This window comes from Polypterus senegalus, chromosome 13 (assembly GCF_016835505.1).
Source record: "Polypterus senegalus isolate Bchr_013 chromosome 13, ASM1683550v1, whole genome shotgun sequence".
Taxonomy (NCBI): Eukaryota; Metazoa; Chordata; class Cladistia; order Polypteriformes; family Polypteridae; genus Polypterus; species Polypterus senegalus.
This window is the reverse complement of record NC_053166.1, coordinates 33,172,283-33,187,964: the sequence shown is the minus strand read 5'-3', so window position 1 is coordinate 33,187,964 and position 15,682 is coordinate 33,172,283. Positions and strand designations below refer to the sequence as shown.

Below are 15,682 nucleotides of genomic sequence, written 5' to 3'. Positions count from 1 at the left end.
GCTTTAAGAAATGATATTTAAGAAGAAAAAAAAAATTCCCTTTATCCCCTTTCCGTTTTGTGATATCAATTTTTTTCTCTATTTTTTGCGTGAACTGTTTGATTTAAATTTCACTGAAATCTTTAAAACCAAAGACACTTCAATCATGGAGCATATTTTTTGTGGCAAGTCATACTAGTGCCAGAGTGCCTGTCTGGTAATTGCATTTGAACTATTTTGAACCATTTGGAAACCTTCGTCAAAAGCAACCACACCTTGCTAGTACCGGGCTGGACCACCTTTTGTCTTCAGAACCGATATAATTGTTTGTGGCATAGATTCAACAAGGGGCTTGAAACATTCCTCAAGGATTCTGGTCCACAATTACATGATAGCATCACACAGTTGCTACAGATTTGTCAGCTGTAAATCCATGATGCGAATCTCTCGTTCCACCAAACCCTATTGAAATGAGATCTGGTGACAGTGGAAGCTATTTGAGTACAGCGAATTCATTGTCATGTTCAAGAAGCCAGTTTGAGATGATTTGAGATTTGTGACATGACATGTGGAAGTAGCCATCAAGAAATGGGTACACTGCAGTCATAAAGAGATAGACATGGTCAGTAACAATACTCAGTTGGGCTGTGGCATTTAAATAATGCTTGTGTGGTACTAACAGGTGCAAAGTATGCACAAAAACATCCCTCACACCATTACACCACCACCACCAGGACCAGCCTGAAGTGTTGATGCAAGGATGGATCCATGATTTCATGTTGTTGATGCCAAAGTCTGACCCTGTCATCCAAATGTGGCAGCAGAAATCGAGACTCTTCAGACCAGGCAACATTTTTCCAATCTTCTATTGTCCAATTTTGGTGAGCCCATGTGAACCGCAGCCTCAGTTGTCTATTCTTAGCTGACAGGAGTGGCACCAGGTATGGTCATCTGCTGCTGTAGCCCATCTGCTTTCAGGTTCAATGTGCTGTTCTGCATACCTGGGTTGTAACAAGTGGTTATTTGAGTTACTGTTGCCTTTCGATCAGCTGGAACCAGTCTGGCCATTGACCTCTGACCTCTGGCATCAACAAGTCATTTTCACCCAGATAACTGCCACTCACCAGATAGTTTCCTTTCTTCGGACTAGAGATGATTGTGTGTGAAAGTCTCAGTAGATCAACAGTTTCTGAAATACTCAGACCAGCCCATCTAGCACCAGAAACCATGCCACGTTCAAAGTCACTTAAAACACCTTTCAGTAGGTCGTCTTGACATTGTCCACATGCCTTAAATGCACTGAGATACTGTCATGTGACTGGCTGATTAGTTATTTGCATTATCAAGCAGTTGAGCTGGTATGCCTGATAAAGTGCCAGTGAGTAAATATTATTATACTACTTAATGCTGTTAAATACATCAGGGGCCTCATGTATAACGCCGTGCGCAGAACTCGCACTATAACATGGCGTAAGCACAAAAGACGAAATGTGTTTACGCACAGAAAAATCCAGATGCAGGAATCTGTGCGTACTCCAACTTCCACGTTCTTCCGCTACATAAATCCCGATCAGAGTGAAAACTAACGCTCGTGCACGCGCATTATGTAACGCCCCAAATCCTCCCAGAATTACGCCTATTTGAATATGCAAATCAATATAAATCGCCCTTAAGTGCAGCCTTCTGTGAAAAGACAATGGGAAAAGCACGGGGGAAAATATAAGAATTTCAGCGAATACCAAGTGGAGGCAAAGGAAAAACATACTATTTGTTCAAATAAGCCGTGGTATAATCAACAAAAGGAAGTTGATCGAGTGACATAGCGTGTTGGAGAAACTTGAAAGCTCACATTCACAAATCGCACAGTGCGGAAATAAAAAGAAGTCACATATCAAAGTTGCCGTGAAAAGCGAGTTGTAAGCCCACTGTCTGAGTGTCATATGAAAGCTTATTAGGTACAGAGAAAAAGGCACACAGTGGGAAAAAGCACGAAATGTCAACTTCAATCTCGACATTTCCACTTTAATCACATAGTTTATTTTGTCATTAAAGTAGAACATCATAAACTTCATCTTAAAATCGTTTAATTAACCAGTTTCTCAAATCACATCGTAATTAAAGTAGCACGTTAAATGCTTTGTTTTGTATTTGATCTTCTATGTGCTCTATGTGTGTGAATCACTACTTGCTTTTAAACCGGCTCTCTTCCTCCAACTGGACACAGAATCCATTACATTTGTAATATTACAGTTCTCTGAATAACTAAAATACTGAGATGTATACGTGATATCATTTTCATGATGATAGGAGTTAAAGCACGTTATTAAACATGTGTTTCACTTGATGAAATAATTTATTGCAGCAGTACAATCAGGGGCGGCTCTAGGCTTGTGGTGGCACTGGGCAGAGGAAGAATCGGTGGCTCCTTGCCCGCCTGTCAGTAAGGTAGCTTATGCACAGTGGATGGCTGCATAGCCGCCTCGTGCTCATGACACAAGCATTTAACTTTTGCGAAATTTGTCGCTGTGTTTTTAGCTGTGTTGTTATTTTCTCTTTCTGTTTTATATTCAATATATATTGGCGTAGCCGTCACTGCAGTCAGTGCTTTTCTTTCCCAAGTAACCGATCGCCATACAATCAGCTCTGTAATAGGCGTTAAGCCATCTGTAAGCTTAGCGCCGATTCTTCAAAACGTTTAAAAACATTGAAATATCTTCGTAGTACATGTTTAATTATTCTATCCTTAACGACACTCCCAGTGAAGAATATAGATTATTTAAATGAAGTTAAAGTTTTATCTGTATAATTTAATAAACATATTTTGCTGAATTTCACCTTATAAATGATATCGTTTCTGTTTCTGAACCGCGAGGTCCGTACAGGAAAGACTTTAAAACATTTTGCAGTGGCTGAGACAGCGTGTCCTTGAAGCTGTATACCGATAATTCCCTTTCCGATCAGCTGCTGCTGTGATTCACACTCAGATACAGTGATATAAATACTCTGAGTGGTGCAGTGAGAGAAATATTGAAAAAGATGATCCGCTGTGGCAACTCCTAACAAGAGGAGCTGAAAGAAGAAGAAGAAGAAGAAGAAGTGAGAGTAACAACGCTAAAGCAGTTATGGTATTTGGAATACTATGGCTGTTCCCTGGACCATTATATTGTTACAAGTTAATTACAATCAGATGCGTTACACTAATAAACAACATGCGGTTAGTTTCGGTGTATTTATAAAGCCGCGTCAGGAAAATAAGGTGTAACCACACAGGAACAGTACCAATGCTTTGACGCTGGGTGCCGCCAGTCTGCAAAACCGAGCGGAGAACTTGCGTACGACAAGGTATGAGGTACCGTGGAAAAGTGCGTGGATTTACGCCAAGTGTAGGTTTTATACATCGCGATTTGAACGTGGAAAAGTTCTTACGCAACATTTCTGTGCGTACGCACCGTTTATACATGAGGCCCCAGGACTTTAAATCACCTGCAGCTCGCAAACAGTTTCACCTATTGACTTGAAATTTGGTACACATATACTACGTGCCGTCTACTATCCACTTACGGGGTGATGATTTTTATTGCTCTTTTTATTTTCTTTTATTGTAGAATCAAGTCTCGGCAGCGTACAGCGGGGCGGCCATGTGGCGCATGCGCATGGGCGCCGTTCTCATTACCTACCACCTTCGCTAATCATTCTGGAGGCATTTGAAGACTTGAGTGCCAGCTTAAGTGACAAATTTAAGAAAATGTACTAAGTAATTGCAACACAAAAACTAACTTAATCAGTTTTAATGCGAAAGAATTCCGTCAAAAGAAAAGAAGCAGCGCGCCACTAGGGTGGAGAAAAGAAGAGCTGCTCAGGAAACAGCAAGCGCATCAGCCTCTGAGCAAACGAATGCTAAACATACAGAGAAAGAGGATGAAAACTAGGACTGCTCACGTCAAGTGTATTCACTCACGTTATCGTGCAGTACGCCGTTACTGGTTACAGTATATTTATTTTTGTATTTCTCAACATAAAATAATCTTATATTTGATTTTCCTGACCTGCTGTTTGTAGAGGCTCTGTTTAAATTTTGATAAAATATATATACTTTGCAATAAGATGTTGAAATAAAAAGGTCCTAATAAATCAAGTAATTAAATTAACAAATGCTACTCTTTTTAAAAGAAGCCATTGCTTGCTTCCAGCTGAACAGCTGTCTATAACATATAAATGCATGTTTCCCAAGAAAGGTGTAGAAGTAGGCTTTATATTAAAAATAATGGATTTTTGCATCTGTTTTATTATTCAGTCTGCTTAATAGAGGAATACAGATGTTCATTTTTTCCTACACTTTATTATTAAAGGTGTTATAGCATTAGGATGAGATTCATGCTTGGAATATAGCAAACAATGATTTCAAAAAGAGTTTTTTCTTTAAATAACTCTGTTGGAAGGATGCACTTGACTACAAAATATGAAACTTAAGCTACCAATGCAAAAAGTCCTGCTGTAAAGAGTGTCAAAAGCTCTGTGTGCATTTTATATTTATTAATAATAATTATAATAATACAACTTATTTATATAGTGTCGTTCCCATGATCATGGAGCTTATTTAAACAGCAGGGTTTATGTAACATTGGGTACAAATATTTCTGCATAGAACACTAAACAGATAAATACAGGAGACACAAAGTATTAAATAGAATAAAAGACAATAAACAAAGTATAAAATAATAAATTCAATACTAAAAGAAAATCCTGAACAGATAACATTATTTGTGATATAACATACATACAAATTATCCTGAGCATCTGGACAGAGAGGTAACCTGAAAGAGGGGGCAGAATGTCAGATTAAGTTAAAAGCCTTCCTGAACAGATGAGTTTTAAGTTGTTTTTAAAGGAATGAATTGAGTCAGCTGATCTCATTCATTTAGAGAGGTCGTTCCACAGTCTGGGCGCTGGACAGCTGAAGGCCCTGTCACCCACAGAGTGCAGGTTAGTGTGGGGCACAGCAAGACTGCCAGAATCAGAATCAGAGGACCTTAGTGGGTGAACAGGCACGCACCAACCATTTTGCGACTCTGCCACTCGTGCGTGTGGATTTCACTTTCACCAAACAACAAATCTTTTAATTCTCGTGGATACGCCTCTTCATTGGGAAGAAACGCTACTTTTCCCTGATGGCAACACGAATTAGACGATCTACAAGTCTCTGACTTTAATTTTAAATCCGAACAATATATTTCATCTCTTTTCGCTGTTATCCCTAACCTGCTCTACATGTGTCAATCTAACATTATTTAATTCTTTACGACTTTCTACTTTGTCATCTACTCTTTGGCTTTTATTTTCGGCCCACGGGCGTGGTTAAATCTCTTGGCACAAAATCTTATCTCACGGGACATGAAAGTATCTCTCTGAAAAAGTCTTATCTCGTCCCAGGATTTTTTGATTATAATAGAGAGATTTATCCCGATTTGCAAGGCTTTTCTATTTGCTTGATGGAATATTGTGAAACATCTGCACAGATAGATCATAAACCTTTGAATTCAAAAAGTGGAACAAGCCAATCCTATGGTGCTGCATTGTGGCATAGCTAATATGTGCTCCGAAGAGCACAATGATACCTGTTTTTAACTTATTTCTAGTTTGTGGCCATTTTTTTACTCTCTTTGTGGTTATGATCCTGTCTGTGACTTTTGTTGTTTGAGGTATGGTGGCAAAGTGGTTAGTACTGCTGCCTGACAGCTCAGTTCACATTTTTTGCCTCAATAATCAGTCAGGCTAAGTTGGCAGAGGCTTTTCTAACCCGCAGGGACACTTAGAAGGCCATCGTACCATTATAATCTTCTCAATACTTTTTCAGTTTCTCCTTTCCCCTTGACTTCAATGCATTTTGTCCAAATCCAAGCAAAACAAATTCAGTGGGGTTCACTGAACACTACTTGTCACTTGCCTCTTTAAATAGCCAGACGAGGCAGGCATAGAGGTTGTGCTTGTATGATTTATGGTTATGTTAGGTTAGGTTAGTTTGACTTTATTATCCCAGAGGAAAATTTGTTTGCAGACGGAAAGTAAAAACATAAGGCAATGATACACAGATACAAGAAAGTAAGCCAAGACACAAAAAAGATTAGTACAAAGATTAATAATTAACCTTGATGATAGCAGCATCCCTAAAAGTAAGAGAATTCATAATGCTTATAGCTCCTGGAATAAAAGAGTCCTTAAATCTGTTGCTCTTTTTCCTCGGGAAATTAAATCGGCAGCCTGATGGCAGCAGTTGAAATTTAGGAAAAAGAGGATTGCTGCTGTTTGACCCAATTGTGATGGCCTTCTTTCTAACCAATTCATAATGTAGCCCAGTGACAGAGGTCTGCTACAAAGAAATCATTGTACTGCTAATTTTTACGATTTTCCTAAGATAGTGTATTCTCTTAGTGCTGAGGTTGCCAAACCAAAACATAAAAGCAAATGTAACCACAGATTTAATAAAACTATCATTATGGTTTTGTCCACTTTAAAACAATTTCCTAAGAAAGACAAGCCATATCTGCCCCTTATTACAAATTTGTTCTTGAGTTGTTGAGATCAAAGAGTAACCTGTCACTAACGATTGTCTGTAGACATGTGTAGTGTTCTACCATGTCCACAGTCTCCCCTTTAATTAATGCTGATATAGTGGGAGGAGGTGAGCACCTAAAATCTACATCCATATCCTTGGTCTTATACATTAGATTTTTTGGTTTTAAAAAGTAATAATTACAACAATGAATAAACTGATCAACAATAGATCCATGGCTGTTCTCCTTATCGTGTGAAAGACTCATAATGACAGGGTCATCTGCAAATTTCAGGATATGTCTGTCCTTTTGTAAACTCCTGCTGTCATTTGTGTAGAAGAGGTGGCAGAAACCCGCCTTGAGGTGATCCAGTCGATGAAGTAAAGACTCTCAGATAAACACCCATTAACATTCACTCTTTGTGGCTCCTATGATTGCTTGAGGTTATCAGTGCTGCAGATTATCTTGAACATCTTCCACCCCGTGCATCTCTGCAATCAGTCATAATAAGGGTCAGGTTTGCTCTGGAGTGCAACAATATAAAATAAAGCCAAGAATCCCAATAATGATTTATTATAACAAAAATGAACAAATCGTAGAAGGGTAAGGAATTTGGAGGTAGCAGCTACCAAATAAGGGAAAACACAATTATTCTCACAGACTCGCTGGACCTATCTTAACAAGGTTCAAACCCTGGTGGAGCGGCTGTTCCTCTTCTCCCTTTTTCCTTAATCATTACATTCCTTCTAGCTTCTCTCCTTCGTCTGGCTTCTCTACTCCATGCTTGCAAGCTTCTAAGCTGATTTGTGTTCTCTGCTAAATAAAATAAAGTTCTGTATATCAGTTCAGTCAGCCAGTCATTTTCTAACCTGCTTAGTCCTGAACAGGTGTGCTGGAGCCTTCCTCGGCCAGCATAGGACTCAAGGCAGCAATAAGCCTTAAACACTGTGCCATACATTCTGGTTTATTAAGGTAGTGATGATGTTTTATATTTCAGACATGCAAGAAAGAATTCCCCTGTGCTCTGTATACATGCCAATACAACGGTGACTGCAACTACTGCTAATGTTGGCACGAGGGATGAGCACGGGGTAGGGTGGATTCTGTTTAGGGAACCAGAGTTTTCTTTTACGGCGTCTCTCAGGGCCGTAACAATGAGGGGCTTTCTTATTACACAGAGGTCTTAAGCCCCTTACTGTTTCCTGCCTTGAATCCATTGCTGCTGGGACAGGTTCAGGCCTCCTGTGGACTTTGTGTTGATTTAAGTTGGTTTAAGTAAGTTTGACCATCAATGAATTGACGAATATTGTCATACGCTGTGCAAGGACATTTTCAATCATGTTGTACAAAAACGGGTTGTGTTTATAAAATACGCACTCTCGGTTGGTATTGGACACAATTTAATCCTGAATCTTCATGTTTAGTGCTTTTATTTTTAATTCTTATGCCTTATTATTTGTTTAATTTTATTTTGTTGCTTGCTATTAACTATCATCATTGTGGAATTGTTTGCTGTGATGCCAAATGTCTTATATGAGTGAATGTAAAATTGTTGGGTTAATGGCAGGGCCTCACCTTGTTTACCTTTTCTTTATATTTTTTGATTTTCTCCTAATCCCATATCATTTGTCATGTTTATGTAATTCATTTCACAGTTTGGATTACATTTCCTTTTGTTTTGGATAATATTTCATAATAACTAAAGCTGGCAAATAATAATTTAATTGTGATGTCAAACTTACATGCCTAATGATTTATAAGTAAGAACAGTTTGTACAGTGCTATTAATTAATGAGAATATATTAAATATTCTTTCTATGAAAACTTCTTTCATAATAAAAGTTTTGATACTGTCATAATGTACATACTGTGTCACACAATTTTGGAATGTTCTCATGGTGATAACACCTCCAACTGTCTAGTTCTATTTCTGATGTGCTTGCTGCTTTTTGCTTTTTAATAGGAACCATTTCCTAATAAGCTTTTTATTTCTCTTTCACTGTCATTTTTACCTGAAAATACTGTGACTGAAGATGCTGCTAATCCTAAACGACACTCAGACTGTGGACATTTCAAATGTTACACATCTACTTGGCATTTTAAAAGGACTGAAGGATGTAAGCATAATGGCTTTCATCGCAAATGCGTCAGTTTTTGCCTTGTAGAATTTCTAGTAGTGGCCAAAGCATCTGGTATTACACATCAGATGATACACTGATATGCTGGAGCTTGCTGTCAGCAGGTTTAGAGGGAGGGAAGAGGACTGCGAATAAGAAAAAGGGAGACGGACAGAGTTCGGGAAGATGTGTGGAAGCTAATGGGACTACTGACTCTCACATTTATTCTAGTTCATCTGTTTTGAACTGGAATAAAGCTCCCAAAGCCCTCGTCCATTGTTACAGGGTACTGGCGATGGCAGGGGTGCCACTCTCTCCGCAGCTCCTTTTAACACTTTCTGCAGCTATTGGTAAGTTGTGCTCTTTTACCCTGTGCTCCTCATTCATCTCTTCTGCAGTGTGTGTTAAGTGCCACTAAGAGAGCAGCGTCAGGCCATCAAAGATGTCCATTTAATATGCAGATTTCATAAACTGATTTGGCTTTCATTAGTTTTGTTCTTATTTTCCTGGATAACTAAAGCATGCATTTAGTGGCTTCACTTTGTAAATAACATATTGATATCATTGACATTGTGTAAGATGTGTTTCTCTTTTATGAAAAATGTTCGTTTGTAGTCTGTTTGCCTCACAGATTAATAGGGTGGCTATATTTGAGGCAACAGTGTTCCATATGAAACAGATTTTTAATTAGTTTTCATTTCTGGCTGAGATGTGATTGGGAAGAATTCACATTATTCTAATTATAATAAAAATCACACTGGCAATATACATTCATTTCATATGCACTTGGCTTTGCTTACTTTTCACATTATATTATCAGTTACATATTTTGACTTTGAGAGTCGATAGATAGATAGATAGATAGATACATAGATAGATAGATAGATAGATAGATAGATAGATAGATAGATAAGGCACTATATGATAGATAGATAGATAGATAGATAGATAGATAGATAGATAGATAGATAGATAGATAGATAGATAGATAGATAAGATAGATAGATAGATGTCTTTATAGATAAGATAGGATAGATAGATAGAGTATGTCTTTATCTAAAAGGATAGATGAAAAATCTGCTAGATTAGAAAAATATATAGACAGTAAGGTATGAGGCACTATATGATCAATTAGTTACATTAACACACCACTTTTTCAGCCTACGCAAAACACTTTATAGAGAACATAGGGAACAACTTCAACAACCAATGTGTAGCATCCACCTGGATGATGTGACAACAGCCATTATTACTGTGCCAGTATGCTTACCACACATTAGCTGTTGGGTGGTGAAATGGTAAAGAGAGGAAGTTAGCCAATAAGGAACTGAGAATTGTTAGGGTGCCATTATGACCAGACCATTGTTTAAAACCTAGCCAGGACATCATGAAACACCCTACCTTTTTTCAAAAAATGCCCAGTAATCTTTCTCACCCACAGAGAGCCAAGAGCTTGATTTTACATCTCCTCCAAAGCATGGATAGAAAGACATATAGACAGATAGAAAGGTATGGTACTGTTTAAAATGAGCAGATGAGAAAGGTGCACCTATTAGACATATAGATGCTAATGCACAAGGCACAAATGTATTTAAGGAAATAGATAGACAGACAGACAGACAGACAGACAGATAGATAGATAGATAGATCAACTATTTGAAACATTTCTCCAATCAGAGGGCCACTGACTGCTCAAGTCTGTCTTGGTAGATTCAAGCACAAGTCATGAAGCAGCCATTAATGGTATGTCAGTCTATCAAAGGACATATTGACAAAGTAACCTAAGCTGCTTATCTTTGGGCTGTGAGAGAAAACTGGACTGCATGAAGAAACTCCATTTGGAAACAGTGAAATTTTAAGAACGGTCACTGCTTTTCTCATCTGATTGAATGTTATTTTTATAGCATGTCTGCAGAAATTGAATTAACTGGTAAAGTGTGAATGGTTTCAGTTCTCGGGTGCTGGGTTTGGATTCTAGCTTTTCATGGTTTGCTTGGCGTATGTACTGTATGTTCTCCTTATGTCTCTTTTGTTTTTTTTTTCTCCCCAATCCCAAAGGATTTTTTGACTTTTGTGTTAAATGTTTTAGGATAATTGGTGTCTCTGAATTGTCTTTGTATGAGTGTGCCCTGTGGTCACTTTTGTTGCGTCCAGTGCTGGTGGTATAGCTCACCATTAAACCTGAACTGGATAATCATATTAGATAATGGGCTGAATAAGTGCAGTGTAAGTGACAGTGCTCTGTCACTGTCTTCACATCCATGTGTTGGTTCTTGCTTTGTAGCCAGTATAGACTACAGCTCTAGCGACCTTAATAAATTAAAGGTGACTCAATATTAACAATATTCTCCAAGACCAACTTTAGCCCACTCCATCCCTCTAATATAAAAAATACATTAACTGAGTTATGTCTAAGCTGAATGGGCGACTGCACAGACAATGAGTTTGATGCTGTTCAGATGTTTCTCATTCACTCTTTCTTTAACCTAAGACGTCAAATCGTGATCAAAGAGAAGAATGCCTGTCTGTCTGTCCAAACTCCAGGGCTTTTTGGTTGTACTGAGGCAAGTCAATATTGTAAATCCCATATTTTAAATAACTCTGAATTCTGAGTTTTTTTATATATTTCACAAATGTGTTACTCGAGTGAGTTTTTTCCCCACTGCCAAAAGACAAGCGTCTTATTGGCCGGTTAATGGTTTCCAGCACAGCAGGTGTGGAGTGAGCCTTGGCTGAGATATTGAGATATGAACTGATGAAAAACCAAAAAAGTTCTTCAGTGCAAATACACAGCATTGACTCTCTTAAATGTTAACTAAACTACAGTCTGTACATTATATCAATGACTTTTGAGGTTTAATATGCTTGTCACATCAACACACATTCTAGCAGCAGCTCTGTGATATGAATTATAATAAGCATCAGTCTTCATTTAGCTGGTTTGGCTGCATTTCAATAATGGATCAAGGTATGATTATTAGCAAGTTTGTGCGAAATGCTGTGCATGGATGAGTCAGAGTTGCTGTAAATACAATATGCTTGTTCCACAGTCAAGTTGTCTTTTATAAATTATAGCATTTTCACGGAAAGCTGCATACACACATTTCAAGCCTCTTTTTTTGCACTCACAAGTTCTGTAGATGTGACTGCTGATCACTGTCTGTGGAGTTTGTACATTCCCTTTGCGTAGCCTAACCCTGGTAGTCTGGTTTTCTCTCCTGAATGGAGGATGGTATAAATTAATTTCATATTTTACAAACAGTCAGACCCTATCACTTTTTTCACATTTTGCTACGATGCAGCCTTGTGCTACAATCATTTAAATCATTTTTTCTCCACATCAAGGAACACTCGATAACCCAGAATGACAAAGCAAAAACAAGATTTTAGGAATTTCTGCAAATTAATAAAAATACAAAAATGTGAAATATCCCGTTGACACAAATATTCAGACTCTTTACTCAGTACTTAATTGAAGTATATTTGAGATTGATTCCGACTTGGAGTCTTCTTAGTATGACATGATAAGCTTCACACACTTGGATTTGGGGATTTTCTGTCATTCTTCTCTGCAGATCCTCTCAAGCTCTATCAGGCTGGATGGAGACCTTCAGTGGGCAGCTATTTTCAGGTCTCTCCAGAGATGTTTGATTAGGTTTAAGTCTGACTGGGCCACTCAAGGACATTTCCATTGTTCTCCCTAAGCTACTTCTGTGCTGTCTTTAAATTATGCTTAGGGTCATTTTCTTGCTGGAAGAGAAACATTTGGCCCAGTCAGAAGTCCAGACAACTCTGGAGCAGACCTTGATTAAGAATATATCTGTACTTTGCTCCATTCAGCTTTCCCTCAACCCTGTCTAGTCTACCAGTCTCTGCCACAAAACAAGTCTACAGCACAATGCTGCCACCATTATGCTTAATCATTGGAATGGTATTGCAGAGATGATTAGCATTGGTTTCTTCAACCAGAGAATCCTGTTTACCACAGTCTGAAAATCCTTAAGGTGCTTTTTAGCAGACTCCGAGGAGGCCTTCATGTGTCTTTTTCTTAGGAGAAGCTACTTATAAAGTCCAGATCAGTGGAGTCCTGCATTAGTGGTTGTCCTTTCGGAGGTTTCTCCCATCTCCACACAGGTTCTTTGGAGCTCAAGTCACCGTTGGGTTCTGGGCCACCTCTCTTACCAAGGCCCTTCACCCACAATTGCTCAGTTTGACCAGGTGGCCAGCTCTAGGAAGAATTGTGATTGTATTTCTTCCATTTAAGAATTATGTAAATCAACCACATTTTTGGAAACCTTCAATGCTGCAGGATTTTTTGTAGCCTTCCCCAGAGCTGTACCTTGACATAATCCTGTTTCTAGAACATGGAGGCAATTTCTTCGACCTTATGGCTGTTCGTTACTCTGATACACTTTGTCAACTGTGCAGCCTTCTATAGACAGGTATGTGCCTTTCCTAATCAAACCCAATCAATTGAATTGATAACTTTGAACAAAGTGTAGATCCATTAACAATGAGCAATAGAATGGGATGTACCTGAGCCAGATGTCAAGTATCATAGCAAAGGGTCTGAATACTTATGGGATATATCATATTTTTGGGATATTGCATTTTTTTATTTTAAATAAACTGGCAAAAATTTCTTAAATCCCATTTTCACTTTGTCATTTTGGGGTATTGAGTGTTGTTTGATGTAAGGAAAAACTTAAAAGATTTTAACACCAGGCTAAAACAGCAAAATTTGAAAAAGTGAAGGGGGTTTGAGTACTTTCGGAATCTACACTATAACATTAATATCTGTTTGTTTTCACCCTGTGATGGACTGGTTCCCTATCCAGGGAGTATTCTTGCCGTGTGCCTGATGCTTGTTAGGATAGAATCCAGTTTCCCTGCAGCCCTGTCCTGGATAAGCAGGTTTGTGATGAGTGGTCCCTCTTGTGGTCCCAGTTAGAGAAGGTAATATGAAAGGAGCCAGCATAACAGAAGGGGGGAGGAAAATGTGAGAAACTGGAAAACAGGATATGAAGGTTAAAGAGAGGAGAAGGAAGGCAGGATTAGGAGATGGAGAGCCCCCTAGGAGGAGCGTAGGTCCAACGCTCAGGGGCTGTAGATAACAAATCCAATTGAGCATATTTTTTGTAGTTGTAGCAGTAGCTGGAGTGGCCCGATGCTCGATCTTGCTCAAGGCTGAGGAGTGGCACCTGGAGTTGAAGAAGTGAGGTTTGGCGCAGCGTCCTTCTGGGAGCCATGGACAGCAGGGACCCAGATCTGGAGTAGAAGGTTGGCTTTATTTGTTGGCAGGATGATGGTTTTAAAGGGATGCACCAGGGACTGAGTTTTTAGAACATTTCCTGCTTTGGGGATTTTAATCTCATTTTAAAGGATTATTTATTTATTGATTGGTTTTATCCTTCTTGTACCTTCGCTGTGTTTATGGATTATTTATTTATTGAAGAGTAATTTGAAGTACTGCATTATTCATTTGAACAAATTTTTTGATTGTTAATAAAAGCACTGAGCACTTGTTCCACCCACCCTTTGGTGCATGGGTGTGTCCTCATTTGACTGGCTCATCTTGATTATGGCTATTGATTGTGGGGGGTTAAAGAGGCTCCCAAAGGGAAACTGGAGCATGGAGCCATCCCACACTGTAACAAGGCTAAGAACCTGGATAGATGGATGGATGGATGATAAAGAAAATATTAAAAAAGACTAGAGGGCTTCGCCCCCTGCTCACTTCGCTCGCCAACCCCCTTGAATGCGGTTCTGTCGCTCGCGTATGGTGATGTGGTTGCACAATTTAAACAGATTGTTATTTTCATGGGAATTGTTACATATGCATAATAGAATTATTTTCCATTACAGAGAGTAATTAAACATATCACAAAAGAGTAAAATGTAATAATTTGAAAGTCAATTATGTTTCATGTTGTGTTAGTTATTCGTTGATAATACGATTTCGTTCTGTTTGGCTTTGAAATTAACATGCAAATACTTTTTAGACTTACACTTTTACTGTAAAACTTCCATAAAAACAATTTTTTGAATGAAATTTTCATCAATATCGCATTGAATTTTGATTCTGTGTTTGAACTTTCATTGTCACAACGCAATGTATAACTGCCCGTGATTGAATTAAATTTCTTTCTCTCTATTAAATAAAACATCTTTTTCGAATATTTGCCTCTGAGATTTGTTAATTGTCTTTGCAAAAGCTATTCTAACGGGAAACTGTTAACGTTTTAATACGAATGGCATATCAAGATCTCCTTTGTTGTCTAATGTTATCCCCTGAAAATGTACTACATTGCCCTTCTTGGATACATCCTTCTTTCTACAGTAATTCATGTGGTGGAAGACCAGACAGTGTTAATGTTTGTAGCTATTCTTTGGGATATTGTAACTTGATGTTTCATCTTCTGCGTGATCACCACCAACTGTTTCAGCATAGTCTATTGATATGCATTTAACTAATCTGCAATGTATCCGATCAACATTTTTGGTGTTAATTCGTTTGATTTCATCGTTTTTTTCACTGCTAGGAAGATTTGGACATTGTACGTGGTTGAAAATGGTTGAGAGGAGGGTGTGACTTGAAAAAATCTCATGGCCAAAGTCTCAATTCACGGGACTTGAAAAAATCTTCTAAAAAGTTTCATCTCATCGCAGGATTTTTTTTTATTATACTAGAGAGATATTGGTAATCTGTTCTATTCATGTCATACCAGGTCAGATAGATAAGACATTGTTACATATATGTATTTTATCGAGCGAATACAAAATACTTAAATATGGGGACATTGATATACTAGTCATAAACATTCCAGTACCAAAAACAAGTTTGACGATCCTAGGGCTACAGTGAAAAGATGAGTTGGCAAAAGTTTCAAGGACATAAGCCATGCCTCAATAGGATGTTCCTGAGGCCTGGCCATGACAAGGGATTCTGCAATACAGTACAACACCAATTGGCACCTGATGTGCATCAAGAAAGCACATGTCTGACATAAATTCAGGATAATAGAGAAACATCTC

General features: G+C 38.3%; 1 protein-coding gene across 1 annotated transcript in view; it reads left to right on the top strand.

Moving 5' to 3' along the window:
* Positions 1-8,931: 8,931 nt before the first annotated feature.
* The window catches only part of LOC120542738 (relaxin receptor 2-like), a 94,617-nt gene continuing 87,866 nt past the window's right edge, over positions 8,932-15,682 (top strand). The window contains exon 1 of the mRNA XM_039775377.1: positions 8,932-8,997. Within this exon, the coding sequence (XP_039631311.1) occupies positions 8,943-8,997 (55 nt within the window). The 5' untranslated portion in view covers positions 8,932-8,942. The remainder of the gene's footprint in view (positions 8,998-15,682) is intronic.